Here is a 17,133-nt window from a genome sequence, read left to right on the forward strand (position 1 = left end):
TTCCTTACAGTGAGTGAGTGTACTGAATGCACTTTTCGCCCTTGGGTTGGTTCGGCCATTGGACCATCACTTGAGAATCACCCTCATTTTCGGACGGATCGACGGACGTTCAATAAAGAGCCGGTAGACGTTTAGTAAAAGTAACAATTATCGTTCTGTATTTCATCGTCAATGAATCATTGGTAAGAATGCAACTATTTATGTTTAAAACTAGTTCCCTTCGCTTCGGCTTCCCGAACACGCTCTGACGGTGGCGCGTTCGGCCGACCGAGTTCCCCTTCGAAAAAGGACGGCCAATAAATAAGAGGTGGGGGAGGTTAACGCAAAACAAAGATTAAAATCAAAAACCAAAGGCGAAGAATGGCGTAGGGCGGATGATCGGGAGGGCAGACGGCGGGACCAACGTGAACGTAAACACACTAACACCTAACTTGGCGCGCACGATAACAGTGGTGCTAACTGGCTACATGACATGACTAGACACAAACTCTCGACCGTTTCCGGTCACTCCGGGAACGCAAAGGCAAAACTTGGGGGGACGAAAACGGAACGGAACCCACACCACCGGGCTGGAGGCTGCTGGGGCTGGAGTCCTATTTGGTATCGTAGCTGTCGAAAGATCACCACCCAACGATCCAACACTGGGTGGTGGGTATGAACGAGACTAAGAACTCCTAATGACAATCGCACGGTGCACGGTGCTACTAGAGTAAAGATCAAATCTGTTGCGTGTGTGTGTGTGTGAGTGCGATGCGATCGTGTGAAATGCAGTGCTTCAACAAACAAAACAAAACAAAACGAAAATGGGAACCCGAGCCCTAAGCGCTGCTACCGTGCCCGGGTGGGCTGAAGTAGTCCCAGTGGTGGTGGTGGACCGCCTTCTCGCCGCTCATACCGAGCGCCATCAGGCCGGCCACGATCACGATCAGGACGATGATGGCAATGTGCAGATCGCGCTTGTTCTCGTCCTTGCTGCTGGCCCGCAGCATCGACATCAGGTCGTCGCCGGTCTGACGCAGGGACGTCCCGCACGCCCGCATCAGCTGGCCGCCGAGCGACTGGATCGAGGGTTCGGGTGAGCGGGTTGCGTGCCGGTGCTGACGGCGCTCCCGCTCCCGGTGGAGCTGCTGGTCCTCCTCCGAGGTGGACTCGCGCCGCGAGCGATGATGCCGGCGGCGGCGCTGCGGTGCCAGCGGAGCCATACCGTCCTCCTCCGACGGCGGTGCATTGGCTCGCATGAGGTAGGACGAAGCGGCAGCGGCAGCTGCGGCGGCCGCAGACGGTGAAACACCGTACGCCAGGTAGTCCGGATGGTAGGCGAAGGGTGGCAGTGGTAGTGGCGGACGCACGGGCACCGGTGGCTGTTCCTGCGGGGTAACCACGGGGACGGTAGCTCCATCGACCACATCCACGGTGGCGCCCTCTGTCGGGGGTTCGCTTGCTGTGGGCGCCGTTTCCTTGGCAACCTGCGATTCATGGGCTGCTGCTCCTGCTTGTTCCCTGGCAACCGCAGCTTCATGGGCTGCTTGGGCTTGGGCTGCCTCCCGGTGACGGGCCTGTTCCGCCTCGATGGCCCGCTGCAGCTCGAGCTCACGCAGGCCCCGATCCTGGCGGACTTTTTCCGCCTCGATCGCACGCTGCAGCTCCAGGTCGCGCAGCCGCTGCTGTTCCACTTCGCGGGCCCGCTGCAGTTCCGCTTCCCGTGCGAGGTGCAGCTCCCGTTCCCGCTCCCGGGCCCGCTCTAGCTCCAGCTCGCGTTCCCGCAGCAGCTCGCGCTCCTTTTCGCGCTGCAACTCGCGCTCCTTGTCCTGCTGCTCCATCAGTAGCTGCTGTTGCTGCTGGGCGACCAGCAACAGTTGCTGTTGGTTCTGTTGCTGGGTCAGCAGCAACTGTTGTTGGTTCTGCTGCTGGACGATCTGTTCCTTTAGCTTTTGCGTTTCGTTCAGCTGCTGGCTTTGCTGGTCCAGCAGCTGGCGCTGTTGCTGCTCGAGCCGTTGCTCCTGCTGGCGCTTCTGGTCCTCGTGCTGCCGGCGCAGGTCCTCGAGCTGCTGCTGGTGCAGCCGGTGTAACTCGTCGATATGGAGCTGCTCGGTGGTCCGCAACCGTTCCACGATCTCCTCGATGACGGTCGGCGAGATCTCCACGTTGCGCAGAGGCTCCGGTGTGATCGCCAAGAGTCGCCCGTCGACCGAGCTGCGGCTCGTCGACCGGAGCGAGGCTGGACGCAGGGCGGAACTACCACCCACAGCGACCGGATCGATTGGATCCTCGGAGCGCCCCAGACTGCTGGTGCTCTTGCGGAAGCGATCGCTTCGCTCGGTTTTGCGGGGCTCCGGTTTGCGGGCCTCGTCCGAGACGTACTTTTTGACCAGCTCCGCAATGTATTGGTCGTCATCGAACTCGCCATCGAGCGGCTGCACCGTGAGTGACGCCTCGACGACGGACTCGTGCGTCAGCGAAGGCGTCGACACCTTGCGTTCGATTAGGATCGACGCGGGTGTCTCCGGGCGGCTTCCGGAGCGGGACGACTTGGGCCGGTCGGATAGCGCCCGGGCGTTACCGTCGCGGAACCGACTCAGGGCTCCCTCGAGCACCTCCGTGTCGGTGGCCCGACTGGCGGCGGCCGTCACGGCCGCTATTTCCGCGTCCAGCCCAAAGTCGTCCGACAGCGGGTCGGTTTGGGTGGCCGTTTCCACTTCGCCCGCGGACACCATGCGTTCCGCTCCACCGTCCAAGTCTTGGTGGTGGTCGAACGTACCGTCGGGGCGACGCGTTTTCCTCGTTGGACGAGGCGGTGCCGGCAGTGGACGGTCCTTCATCCGGTTGACCACGTCACCCGATTTCAGCTTGGTCGCCGGTGGCGGTGGTCGTGGTGGAGCTGGTGCCTGTGTCGGACCTGCGTCCAGCACATCCTCGTACGGTGCCACTTCGCCGAGCGTGGACTTCCTGGAATGGAACGGTAGTTAGCAACAATCGGCCGAAGGGATAGTTCCGGCGACGGCGAAGGACTTACCCCAGCTGCTGCTGGCTACCGGTGAGACTCGAGACGGACTTCCGGCGCGGCGGTCGGTTCGGGCTGATCGTGCTGTAGTTGCGCTGCGGGCGCACCGGCGACACCGAGTAACTGGGCAGCGTGTGGAACTGGCGCACCGGTGCGCTTGGTGGGGCGTCGAGCGAGCGGGTCGACTTGCGGCGGCGCATCGGAGCCGGTGGCCGCGGTGGAGCTTCCTTGCGTACGATGGCATAGCTGGCGGAGGAAGGGGAAACGAAATTGTCAGAAGTGTTCCCATCCGATCCGACTGCTCGGATTTGTGGGAAACCCAAAATTGGTTGTCGCCCTCCTGCTAACACATCGTGGTTTTGCGCGATTTTGTGGCAAAAAACAGCACTCTAATGATGCCAAAGCTACCCTATTCCCTAGATCTGGTCCCCTGTGACTTTTTCTTTTTCCGGAAACTTAAGGAGGGCATGAAAGATTTAGGAGTTAAAGACGGCATCACCGATGAGCCAAATCTTATCCAAGCAAATCAGCTACCAAAAATTGACCGATTACTCAAAATGGCCGACCACCACCATGGTGAAGACACCATAAGTCACTGACATGTGTAGCAACCTAACAACCCTGTAAGTCCAAAGTGGTGAGTCTTCAACTCAAACTGAACGAAATTTGAAAAGCTAGTTTTCACCTCGGTGGTTATGTTTTGGGATTTGGTAACCTTTACAAGTCGTGCAAGAGAAGCCAATACACCCAAAATGACTGACTGACTGACTGACTGTTTGGTGCGGATTTTGGTCTGGTGGGATCATCGGCCCATTTTTCTTCGAAAATGAAGAAGGAGCCGTCGATGGCGTACGCTACCGAGAAATGTTGATTGGTTCGACGACATTGAAGCTGAAGACTTGGACGACGTTTGGTTTCAACAGGACGGCGCTACGTGCCATTCAGCGACAGCCACGATCGATTGTTTGCGCCCCGCCTTCGGAATCCAAACACTAGATGAACTACCCTATATAATATCGTTCAGATGGCTGTCTCGGCATCTATGGCAAAGTTACAAGCAAAGCTTCAAAGTTACAGAAGTACCAGCATAAAGACGATCTTTTGCGTAGCCCCGCAAGAAAAAGTACAACGGTGTCAATTCCCATTGTCTTGGTGGCCAATTGACATCACCAAACCATATCTTTTAAGTCCATATCTTCAATTGCTGGCCAAAAAACACTTGTTATCATCTCACGGTACAGCTCGGAATTGACGGTACTGATCCCTTCGTTTTGTGTTCCAAAAAATGGGGTCCTATGACATCACCAGCTCATAATGCGCACCATACAGTCACCTTTTCTAGATATAACGGCCCCTCTTCTATCGATAAGGTTTTTCAGTGCTCCAGATGCGTCAATTTTACTTGTCTGCGTGGCCCCCAAGTTAAAAATTTCTCTCGTCGCTAAAGAACATTTTGTTGGAAAAATTAGCATTGTTGGTCTGTTGCGCAAGAACCCAGAAATCGGCTTATTGTCTTCGTTATTGATAACCTTCAATTGTAGACTTCAATTGTTGTGTTAGCTGGACTTCATACTAATGCAATTCCAGATGCAAAATTCACCATAACGACCGGTAAGAAAAGTTCATTTTTTGAGCACGACATGCGATCGACAAATTTGGGTTTTCGGCCACACGTGCAACTTACAGCGGAAATATTTTCAGCTGTGCGTACGTTACGATGATGTAAAGACCGCTGAATATCTAAAACGAATATCTAATGACGACCAAAGTCACTTCTAATGGCTCGAAATGTATTTACATTAGAACCTGCAGTTTTTTAGTAAGTTTTAGTAATTGTTGTTCCGTTGTTAAATGATTCCTTTTCTAAAATGGCAGACATTCATCTAAAAGTTTGACACTTTGTTTGATGGATATATTCAAAAACTTTAGGGTAGTCAGGAACCGAAGCCCGTGCCGCCGTGCACTTACCCGTTGTTTTCGGAAACTTCGTACGGGTACGCTCCTCTTGCGCCGGGCGCGGCATCGATGATGCCCCCGATCAGCGACTCGGCCCCCCGCGACACTCGGTCCGCACCGTCATCGTTGTCATCGCGCAGCCCCTTCGCGTCCAGCTGGGACCGCAACCGTTCCCGGCTCGGTGTCGCGGACGTCGGTATGGTGCCGAAACTCTCCTCCCGTGCCAACGGAACTTCCTCCGCCGCACGGTACGTCGCGACGCGCTGTGTGAAGAAACGGAGAGCCCACCCCAAGAGGATGAAAGGGTGTGGATGAAGGGTGAGAAAGAACAGAGAATGCGATTAGTGACCCCAACACGGTCGAGGGAGGTTACCAGGGTATGGGTCCAATGCGCTAATGGGAGGGAGGAGGTTAGGTACACGGGGTCAGTCAGTGTGGATGAGTGGACGATTACCGTGGGGAGCGAGCCGGCGGTGATGAAGTGATTGGAGGTGGCCTGCACCACCTCTAGGTCGACGTCGGAGGGTGTCACATCACGGAAGCGCTTCTTGCGGCGGCGCGTCGGCGGAGTCGGCGGCACCACGGAGCCCGCCGCCAGCTGGTCGTCCTCGAACTCCAAGTCTTCGTCCATGTAGCGGGCCGTCCGCAGGAGCTCCGGCTGTTCACTGCCGTAGCGATTCGAGCGGCGCGGACGATCGTAGAACGACAAGTCCTCGTCGCCCTCCTCGTCCCCGTACTCGTCGCCGTACATCTGGCCACCCTTCTTGGCCCGCCGGTTCGGTCGATCGGGAGGGAACGTTCGCCCGTAGCTCGAGGGAAGGTCTTCCTGTCGGCTCGACACGTCATCCGACTCGAAGCTGGGTTGATAGTAGCGCCGCAGCCCCCCTTCCCTTTCGTCGTCGTCGTAGTAGCGGTCGTAGCGGTCCAGGTCGGCCAACGCATTCTTCGGCTGCTGGCTAAGGCCCTCCTTGATGGCGCTGCTAATGTACTCGCCCATCTGGATGTTGTCCTTCGAGATGCCCTTCTGGCGCAGGAAGAACTCGTCGTCGTCAATCTCCTCCAGCACGCCCTTCCGGCGTCGTACGCCCGAGCTACCGGACGACTGGCATTCCTGGTTGGTGTACGGGGTCGAAGAGCGCCGCTCGTCCAAGCGACCCGCTTCCGCTGCCTCCCGCTGCCGGCTTAGCTCGAGCAGGTACTGAGCCTGCTCGCGCGCCTCCCGGTCCACTTCCGCTTCCCGGTTCTCGCGCGTCACAAGCAGGCGTTCCTCCTCATCCAGAAAGTCCAGATCGTTGCTGTTCATGTCAATGTTCTGGCGGATTTTCTGCCCCAGCGAGCTCGCCCAGAACTGTTTCTCCTCCTCCGAAGCCAGATCCGACTCCTGGCGTTCCATCGGTGGTTTGCGGCGCAAGAACTCATCGTGCCGGGCCGCCGACACCTGGTGGATCGCACGGTTCTCCTTATCGTACTCCTCCAGCTGCCGCTGCTCGGCGGTGACGGCCAGCTCGGGGCCCTCGAACTCGGCCCGCTCCAACTCCTGGCGCATCCGCCGCTCGACGGACGTCTCACGTTCGTCCAGCTCGCTGCCCGCCAGGAACCTGTTGCTTCCCGTGGCGTCTTCCGACGACTTGTCGGATGTCCAGCGGGCCGTGACTTGGGGCGTCGTTTTCGCGGACGCCTTGGTAAACTCGAGCGGTGGTGGCGTGCCTGCCCGGACACTGGTCTGCCCGCTTGGGGCCGGTGCCTTCTTCTTGAGCTTGTCGAACAGCCGCGGGTACGTGCGGAAGTCAGTGTAGTTGACCTTCGTCGTCCGCAGGTCCACAGGATCGTCCTGCGGTCCGATCGTCGACACGTCGGATGGTGAGGCCGCACTGGCACGGCTATCCGGCGCCGTCTCCTTCATCGACCGACTGCGCGTCAACTTCATCCGGTCCGACATCTTGCCAAAGTCGGGCCGCTCGGTGAGGAACTTGGGCATCTCGGGGCGCTTGAACTTGGGCATGCTAATGTCCGGACCGCGCAGCTTCGGCAGCTTCTTCGTGAACTCGGGCCGCTTGAAGTCGGGCCGCTGCAGCTTGGGCATGTGCATGTTCTTCATGCGGTTGGCAAACTTGTGGCCCGGCTTCGTGGGATCGGAGGCTTCCGGCTTCGGTTCTTCTTCGTCGTCCTGTGGTGTGGCGAGCGTAAAGTCGAGCTGCTCCAGCTCCGGCGTGGTGACGGCCTCCGGGCTAGCCAGTGGCGCGGCCACGTCCTGTACCTCCACTTCGCCCGGTTTCTTCGCCTTCATGTGGGACATCTTCGTCTTGAACCGATCGGTCTGCTGGAGCAGCTTCTTCTGCAGGTTTTTGCCGCCCTCCTGCGCTTTGGCCATCGCCTGTCGGCCACTGGTCTGGGCCTTTGCCATCGCCTGCCGGCCACTGCTTTGGGCTTTCGCCATGGCCGCCTTCACTTTGCCCGGTGACCTCGGCTCAGCCTCGGCCGATTGCTCACCGGCAGCAGCGCCTTCTTCCGTCGGACCGGCACTGGCGGTTCCGGTTGTAGCCGTGCCCGTCGCTGGCGGGGACGGTAGGTTAAAGTATCGATCCTCGATCGACCGCTGGAGCTCCTCCATGCTGATCGTATCGCCGTCGTCGGCCGGGACGCGTAGGAACGAGGCGTTCGAGAGTTTCCGCTCCTGTCCGGTGGCGGTGGCCGAAGACTCGGCATCGGGTAGTAGTCGCGATGGTTTGGCTGGCGGAACCGCAGCGTCAACCGGGTCTCCGATGGGCTCGTACTCGTGATCACTGGAAAAGAGCGGCAAAGAAGAGATTAAGTAACAGGGTTCGAGGACCACGATCGGACGCAGGTTAGCGTGCCAAGCAGGGTGAGGTTAGTGAACTGCGCTGTGCAACGTGATGTACCACCCTTCCCAGTCCCTTCCCCACCCTTACCGATGCTCGTACGGATCGTGCCGCGGAGTGGCGGCCGGTTTGTAGCGCTGCAGCAGCGAGGATCGCTCCAAGCTACGTTGGCTCGCGGATCGAGGCTGAGGCGCGGCGGTCGACGCGCTTAGCGGTCGGGGTGTGTACTTGTCCAGCAGGGACGCCCGGGCTGGCTTCCGGTGGTCCAGACTGCCCTGGCTCCGGTGCAACTCTCGGGGGACCACCGCAGCACTCCCCAGAGCCTCCTGCGATCCAGCCTTCGGTCCGTAGCGTTGAAGTAACTTCGATTGCCGCTGGCCGGAAGTGGCACTGGCTCGGTCCAGACTTTGGTAGCTGCTCGAAAGAAGGCCCCGCCCTGGTGCCAGTGCCCCGTGGCTTCCGTGAGGCGTTTCTGAGGCCCGCGGACGCCCGAGGGAGACGCTGCGTTGCTGCTGCTGAGTCTGCTGCATCGTGGCCACGCTGTAGTGATCGAGGTGACTCGCCAGGCCCATCATCTCCTCGGCGGGCGCTCCCGGCAGCTCCACGGCTTCGGGCAACGGGACCGCAGGGCCAGCTTTCCCGGCCAACTTCTGTTTTTTCTTTTCATCTTTCAGTCGTTTCTTTTCCTCGCGCTCTTTACGCTTCTCCTCGTCGCGCGCCCGCCGTTCGTCTTCCTTCCGCTGGCGTTCGGCGTCCTTGCGGGCGCGATCCTCTTCATCGCGGACCCGTCGTTCATCCTCCCGGCGGCGCTTTTCGTCCTCCCGTCGGTGCCGTTCGTCCTCGTCGTGGGCACGCTTTTCGGCGGACGAACTGGAGGCGGGTTGCTTCGGCACGAACGACGGGTGGTAGGTGAAGTCTCGCTTCTTGAGCTTCCGATCGGGCGGCATGGCTTCGATGCGCTCCTCCAGCTCGTCGTCGAGCTTTGCCTGCGGGACCGACAGGACGGCCAGCTGCTCGAACGCGCTGGCCAGAGTGTGGCGGACCGGGGCGTGGTGATGGCGCTGGTTCGCTAGTTGCCTCAGCTCGGCTCGGTCCGTAAATTCGGACACTTCGAACGTCGCCGGGGATGATCCGTTCCCGGTCACGCCCCGCAGGTCGGTGATGCTGCGCCGGCTGCTGAGGTCGTTGATCGCCGGCAGCTGCAGCGTCGTGATCGTCGTCTTGGTCAGTCTCGTGGTCGTCGGTGTCTTGGTCGGTGCCGGGGATGAGGGTGCCGGGTCCGGATTCGAAGCGCTTCCGTAATGGTCCAGGCGGTCGCGGGTGCTGAACAATGGTGGTGATGGTTCTTTCGGTTTGGACACGGATTGCTTGACGGATGGTGCGGCGAGTGCCGTGGTGATGTTGGGAATGGCTATACTCACGATGTGCTGCGCCGGCAGATCCTTACGGACCGGCTTTATGGGGGGTACTGCCACCGGTGCTGCCACCGGTGCCACCGTCGGAGTAAGGCCGGTTGTTGGCAGCATCCTCGCAGCACTGCCCACTTCCGTCCCGATGGCCGGTGTCGGTGGGATCACGCTCACCATCGGGAGGGGCATCGCGGACGCAATGCTGCCAACAACCGGTTCCTCGACGGCACCAACCATCGGCAGCGTTTCCGGTGTGACCGGCGTGGCCCACTCCGCGTCCACTGCGGGAAGCTTACGGAGTGAGCCCCGTGGCAAGGAACCACCTTTCTTCGGGGTCGGTCCACCGCGGGACACACTGGAGGAGCGGCTACGCACGGCACTGTCCCTGTACTGATCGAAATGGTCCGCTCCGTAGTCGGCAATTTCGGCCCGGGATGAGGCCAAACTCTGGGCCGCTCGCTCCGGAACCGTACGCTGGGGCAGATGCTGCTGGCTACCGTAACCCGCAGCAGCCGCCGCCGCCGGCGGTGGCACCTGGTTCCGATCGAGTGACTTACCAAACCGGGGCGTATACTTTGACAGCAGCGACGATCGCTGGACGCTTCGCTCCGGTTCCAGGCTGGCGGCACGGGCGAAACCCGCCACCGGGGTACTCTCGCGCCCTGACAGTCCCGTAAACTCCTGCGAATTGTTGACCGTGTTGCTGTAGCGCTGCAGCAGCTTCGAGCCCTCGAGACTCTTCTGGCTGCTGTAGCGTTGCGGTTGCGTCGGTTGTTGCAGCAGTTGCGTGGAGTCGGCCGGTGTTGACGGGCTGGCCGGTGACTGGCCATCATCCAGCGAGTGCGGCTGGTAGTAACGGCGCAGCAGCCTCGATTGGTCCAGGCTACGCTGGCTCGGTGTTCGACCGGTGGTGGCCGCAGCTCCCAGCGGTTTCGGCTGATAGCGCTGGAGTAGCGACGAGTTCTGGAGACTTCGCTGGCTCGTCGACTTCGTGATCGGGTGCACCGGATTGTCCCCGACCGGGGCGGCCGGGGTGCCTAGTGGATCCTGTGAGCCCCCCTTCGGTTGGTAGCGGGCCAGCAGCGACGGACGCTGCTGTGCGTTCAGGGCCTGCATGGACATGTCGGTGTCGTTTGCGTCGGTTCACTTCACTTCACTGTGGCACTGCTGTCACTATCACTTGCGGATAGCGGGGAACAGGTCGTTGTCGTGTGCTGTGGGGGGTTTTGGAGATTCGGAGATCGACATTACGGAGCGAACCAATCATCTAGAGTTGGGGACCCGAAACTGATCGATCGATCGCATCGAATAAAGTGCACCAACACGGCTTCGTTTCATCGGGCAAAGAATGGACGATACTTTGGTGTGTTTTATTTTCGTGACCCAGCCCCCAGAAGAGTAACGGAAACAACAAAAAAAGTCGGAGCCCCGTTTGCTCTCGCCACACAAAAAGCAAACTTGTCAACCACCGGACACACACCGGGGGCACCGAGAATGGGACTTATTTTTGGATCGCTGAGGACCGAGCTCTCTGTGGCTGGCCCCGGCCCCCGTTGGCCGGCGGCCACACTATCTCTTCCCGTCCGTGTGTGTCACTCGCTGCGCCTCTCACTCGATCGCGCACGATTTGATCGAAAGCGCTCCGAGTGTGCGTCAAATGACGGCCGTCAGTGAGGAGCGAGTGAGTACAGCGGCGAGTCGAGCACCGTGGACAGGATGAAGTGCGAAGAAGATACGCGATCGCAATTTACTATCTAGCTTCGGGCAGCCAGAAATACGGGCGCAGTGATTCGTTTGCCAGGGACACAAATTAAAGTTACGAAGCTAATCCGAGGATCTTTCCAAGGGAGTGTCACTAAACTGTCATCCACTTTGTTTATTTTGTGCCACTGCTTCTGCATCGAGCTCCGATACAGCCCCCTGGACACTACTTCACTGGGTGGAATCCCTTCCCTTACATCACTAGGCCCCAATGGCCCCGATCTATCGGATGCGGAAGTCGCGGAAACACACACACACAAATGAAAAACCAAAACAAATGGAAAAACTCGAACGGATTAAACTACGGAACGGAAACGGAAAGCGATCGTTCGAAGACTGTTCGCGCGGATCTTCAGTAGCAGCAGCAGCGTAGCAGCGGCCCTGTCGTTGTTGTGAACGCCAACATTTTCCGTTCGACACTGGCACTGGTCCCGGGGTGGCCACTGCCATCCCGGCCATACCACCGCCAGGTTGTGTGTGTGTGTGGGACACACGAACGAACGAACGAACGAATGGGTTTTTCACGATTTTTGCGCCTCCATCTCGCGCGCGGTGGTAGTCGCGTCGTGTACGTAGCTATATTTAAGAACATCCCGTCGGACCGTCCCTCAGATCTCGGGTCTCGGGATTTGAGGCGAAAGCGAGATACGGGCAACGCCGCACTATGGGGAACAGGCGGTCATTAGCGAACTTAAAAAATGGGGATTTTAGTTATATTTTCCTAAAATAGCCTTCCGCATTGCGTAGATTCCGTGAATTCATCTGTCAAAATCGAAAGAGTTATAAAAATGGCTCTTAAAAACTAACATTTCTCAGCTACTTTAACGCGATCGTTAGCACAGTTCTGCAACGGTTAATGTACCTATATTATGCGTCATTAGGAAGGCAATAGATCCTTCTTTGCCATGAAATAATTAAATACGTTTGGCATTTGTTTGTACATTTTTAATGGAAATTAGTATAGAAAACTACAATAAATTACAGTTTTTTCAACTTGCTTCGCGTTGCTTCACCTAAACGGGGCATAGTAATTAAAATTTAGGTAATTTTAAACTATTTCCAGTAAGTTTTGCACGTCCGTGTCCGCTAGACTTATTTTAAGAAAACTCTTCCTGATGCATAAGGAGGCGCCTGGTATTTATGTAGTGAAATGGCCATAAAAAATATATTGCTTTTATGATTTTTTATCTTCACCGCGATTGTCGCGATCTTTCATCATGTAGATAATGTCGATTTAGGCTTGAATAGACTATTAGGAATAAGTATCAAACGTTTAAATAATAGTTCATGGGTTGGATGCTTCCTGCTTGTTTTTAAATTCCCACAAACGCAACGGCTAAAGCGCCTCGATCGTTAGATTCTTCCCGAAACCAAATATGTCCGTCTATCCCATACAAATTCCCCACAGTGCGCCGTGGCCACTCGTTTTGCGGGTTTTTTTAATTGTGCTTTGGTTCAGAGAGATTCATTCCCGAGCGGAAACACACGCTCCCGTGCACGAACGGTGCACGGAATGGCCAAATCTGCGCCGACCCTGCGCCGCTCACAACGATCCTCGACAATGAAACGCGTGGCGGTGCATCCGTATGCCGCCGACAGGCTGCCGTTGTTGTGTTTTTACGAGGATCTACGCGATTGCGGATTGATAAATTACCGTGGCCAACGCTGTACGCGGGGTGACAGATGACCCGCTCGGTGCGGTTATTTTTCGCAAAATTTGAGGTTATGATAGAAAGTCGTAAAGAAAATCGTTGCAAGAAAATATTTAACGTTTAAGGTTCATTCATTTTACGAAACAGTACCATATAAAGAACTACACCAACGATCATCAAACATATTCGTATTAGGCTCTCTGTACAGTCATTCTTAGGCCGGTAAGCCGAGACTTGACAAATGGCGGGTAATTTATCTAAAACAGTATCTCGTGAATGGGTACGCCCTAGTGCGTTCAATTAGCAAACCACTCAAAAGACCCTTTAAGACGTGCTCCACCGTGAGGAGCAGGCAGAGCGTAAATGGTGCCAGAAACGGTACAGCCAGAGGCACCGGTTTTGGCACCGTTCCCGACACCTCGTAGCACGCTGAGTCATCTCCACACTTCCGTTGCAGGTAGCTCAGAGGGGCTCCACTTAGAGAAAGAGAGAGAGAGAGAGGGTTGCCAAGCCCTTACCGTGTCAGTGGTTCATCAAAATGTGCACGTTCTCAGATACACCAGCAAGATCGCCCCAAAGAGCCCCCATTCATTGGGTGTACCAAGCGACCGCGTCGAGGATCGCCGAGTGCGGAACCAAACACTTTTGGCTCGGCCCGCTTTGCCGAGGGCCAGTTTTGCGAAACAACATCCCGCCAGAACGAGAGGATGGAAACCTTCGAGCACCTCACTCGAAGTTTGGCGTTCAGGGTGTTTGAAGGGGTTTTTTGTTTTCGCTCAACCACGAAAATAGCTCATCTCCAACTGGGGGAAACGGCTGTGTAGAGGATTCGGCGTACCTACGCCGGTTATTCTTAGTAACTTGGTCGCGTCTAGTAACGGGCGATCGTCTGCCACGGACCGATTAACCGACTCTCCGCTAAAAGCATGTTGACGCAAGAGATGCCCCCCCTGAGCGTCCCGATATGTCCGTTACCGGGACCCCTGTGGTACTTCACGCACGACCCCCTAGTGGTTCGCTCTACAGCAGCAGCACAGTGGCAAGCGGTGGGCAAGCGAGCGGAAACAACCCGGTACGTACCTCATTTTTGACCAGCGAGTGTCAACCTTCGATTGGTCCGTTTCGGTAGTCACCGGAGTTTGCGCCCCGGCGGATGACTCTGGCTGCGGTTGCTCTGGCTGTTCCCGCTCCGCAAGAAGGTGCTCTTCGGCCGGTGTCAACTCCAGCTCCTTGCTGCACTCGGCCACCGTCGGTAGGTCCAGGGTTTCCTTCAGCGAGTCCTGCTTCTTGGCGGGCGAAGGTCCACCATCGACGCTGCCGGTGTCACTTTCCTCAGCCAACGTCGACAGCGCGGTACGCCTGGCTTCCTCGTCGGAAGACGTCGAGTCGACGGAAGAGATCGGAGCCAGCAGTCCCTTGCTGCCGATCGGTGCCTTAACCGGTTCGCGCTCTTCCTCCGATGACTGCTGCAGAATCTCGTCCAGGTGCTTCCGTCGGCCGAACATGTCGTCGACGAACTTCTCGTCCTGCAGCTGCAGCGATATTTTGATCTTCTCGTTTCCCAGCATCTCACCGAGAATCGGATCCACACCCTCCTGGATGTGCTCCTGGCGCTTCAGTTTCGCATCCGCTGGCGCCGTGTCCTCTTCCACCTCCGATGGCTTGTAGTCCTCGATATCCTCGTAGTGGTGGTCTTTCTTCTTTCGCGGAGCCTTCTGTGGTGCCATCGCCTTCACGGGTACGATCGGTGATTCCGGAACCGGGACCACCTGGCGGCTGGCGGCTTCAGTCGGTGCTTCGATCACTTCATACCGATCGTCCTCCACCGGCGGAGGTACGGCCGTGGTCGGTGCGGCCACTTCCACAACCATCACCGGTTCCGGTTCCGGCTCCGTGACTTCCATCGGTTTGATGGCCGATGGCGACGGAATCGGAATGATTTCGTCCGGCACCACGACCGTACTTGGTACCACGTCCGGTTCGACCGTCACCTTCACGATCGTTTCCTCCCGGTCGACCACTTCGTCACTCGGTTGCCGCACGATGTAGGCCGGAATTTCGCGATTGTTGAGCCGTGGCGACTCGCGCAGGTTAAGGATCTTCTGCCGGGAGCTCTCGGGCGGCTCCGAAGCGGCCTTCTTCCGGCGGAGCGTGTTCGTGACCTGGACCCGCGCCCGATCGATACTCCGATCGGCCATCGACTTGGCGCGCTCGAGCGATCGGCTCACGAACGTTCGCGTCCGCTTACCCTTCCGGGTGAGACTGTTGCTGAAGTTCCGCAGCGCCGGGTGCTCGTCGAGGAAGTGCTTGATCTCGTCCTTCACCGAGTGCCGTCCCTCGGGACGGCGGGATGTTTCGGGTTCATGTGAAGCGGCCCGCTTCCGGCTTCGACGAGGAGACTCGGTACTGGGAGCCTCACCTACCCCAGTGGCTGTCGGTTGTTCGGCGCAGTGTCCATTCGAGACCTCGATGGCAACGGAATCATCACCGGTTGTCCCGTCAACGTGATGACCGTTCTGGTGCACCGTCTTTTCCATCCGGACGGTTTCTTCGTCTGCGGTCTGGTCTGCTTTCTGCTGCTGTTCTCCTTGCTCCGTTCCACTCTCACACTCGTCCTTGTACAGATGCGTCCACGGGTAGCCTCCCTAATGAGGGAACGGAATAGAAACGGAACAGACCCATCAGTTGAAGGATCACTACGGAGCACCACCTGTGAGATCCGTGGTGATACCAATGGCAGGCAAGAGATAGAGAAAGCTACAAATACGAAGCAGTCAGGTGGCCAAACAGTTCAGAATGTCCGGTTCCGTAGGGGTTAGGAGCGCTGGCACGGCATTGCGTTATCGTAAAAGCGTCAAAGTTCACACCCGACGGAGGCTGCGGCGGTTGCGTCGTCAGTGCCGGTGGCGTCAAGGTAGGCGTTCACTTTTTGACGTCCAAGTGTTAAACGGCGTGAGCCTACTTCTCAACCACCGCCACACTAACGATCGCGCCTCCGGAGCTCCGAGTGTCGGGTGTTGGACCAAGACCAAAGCAGCAAACACTCCCTGTGGGACATCTTACGAATTGGCCGATACCTTACATCGCTTACCTGTTCCTTGGACTTCTTGACCTCCTCCCAGAGATAAGTCTGCGGTGGCACCGACGGTTTCTCGCCATGGTCTTTGGAATCCGTCGTCGTCGTCGTCGATGCTGCTGTGTCGCCTCCGTCGCTCGTCGCTCCTGTGGACTCCACGTCCCCGGGCTTTGCCTCCCCGGGCGATGCTGTGGCAGGAGTGTCCTCGGACGCGGCTGGTTTCGTTTCGATCGCTGAGGCTGGCGGTTGCTCTTCCTTCTCGGTGACGGGCTTCGGTTCGTGCGTTTCACTAGCGACCACCACAGGCTTTGCGGCCGCAAGTTCTCCGTCCGACTCTTCCTCCACTTCTTCTTCTTCCACTACTTCCTCCTCCTCTTCAACTTCCTCCTCCACTAGTTCCTCCTCCTCGGAGAGCCGTTTCTGAACCGGGTCGGCTTTCGATTGAACCGTGGCCTGCAGGTTCCCGGCGAAGGTGTCACTGTCGTTGGTGGACTTGGAAGATGCGGCCGCTTCGACGACCGCCGACACCGCCGTCAGCTCGCTAACGATACCGGACCGTTGCCCTTCCAGCACCGTCTGTTCCGGCTCTCCAGGGCTTCGCAGGGACACTGTAACAAGGAAGAATGGGACCAAGAAGAACACCCGGATCAATAGTATGTCCACCAGGGGGGTCGCTAACTACTACTACACCCCCATGAGTGCTTGTTAAGTGCCAAGGGTGTTGAAGTCGTGGTTAACACGTTGGTGTTTGGAGTGGAAAGCAAGTGTCCGCGGGACGGGGGGGGGGGGGGGCATTTTCGTAATGCACGTTTATGGCTCCGTGGCGCTAATATATTTATTGACTGTGGCTGTCAAAACAAGGCGCGCGCGAGCGAATGTTTATTTTGGTGCCCTCAAAACTCCGGCACCGTCGGACAGACATCGGAAGAACTCCGCCGACCAGGCGGCCAAATCACGCACACACACACGCACACAAAGAGAGAATCGAACGATGGCATGCGAATGTGTTTTGGGTGATGAAGTTATGACAAACAAATCCCACAGTTCCCGTCTCACAGAGTGACCGCCAGCCGAATGCCGATGCACTTCACCGGATGCACAGTAAACAATCACGGCCCCCGGTAAGTATTACATTTTCGAAGCGCATAAAATATCCTCAACCCTATACGACCGTTCGGACTCATCTTGGCGCGCGGATGTTGCCCGTTCGCTTGCCGCTCTACGACTCCCGGAAAAGCCGGCTCTTGCGGGCACACAAACACAACACAACCTTCGGCTGATGCATCCCCCGCGGATGCATCAATCGGCCGGAACTGGACAGGACAATCCCTCTCTATCGGGCCCGAGGGTTTGGGATGCCGGTGTTGCGCATGATCCCCACGAAAAGCCGTAACCATTTACCGTAGTTCGCCATCACGACGAAGAACAGCACGATCAT

The 17,133-nt window shown here is 57.5% G+C and overlaps 1 protein-coding gene across 1 annotated transcript; it reads right to left on the minus strand.

Moving 5' to 3' along the window:
- Positions 1 to 141: 141 nt before the first annotated feature.
- On the minus strand, positions 142 to 17,133 carry LOC128279002 (uncharacterized). Its single transcript, XM_053017724.1, has 10 exons — positions 17,097 to 17,133; positions 15,711 to 16,303; positions 13,700 to 15,264; positions 13,462 to 13,537; positions 10,364 to 10,420; positions 7,888 to 10,316; positions 5,412 to 7,740; positions 4,970 to 5,220; positions 3,014 to 3,247; positions 142 to 2,946 (listed from the first exon to the last, which is right to left on the minus strand). The coding sequence occupies exons 1-10, from the start codon at positions 17,131 to 17,133 to the stop codon at positions 819 to 821; spliced, it is 9,699 nt and encodes a 3,232-aa protein (XP_052873684.1). The 3' UTR covers positions 142 to 818.

Source organism: Anopheles cruzii, chromosome 2, assembly GCF_943734635.1.
Source record: "Anopheles cruzii chromosome 2, idAnoCruzAS_RS32_06, whole genome shotgun sequence".
NCBI classification, from domain to species: domain Eukaryota; kingdom Metazoa; phylum Arthropoda; class Insecta; order Diptera; family Culicidae; genus Anopheles; species Anopheles cruzii.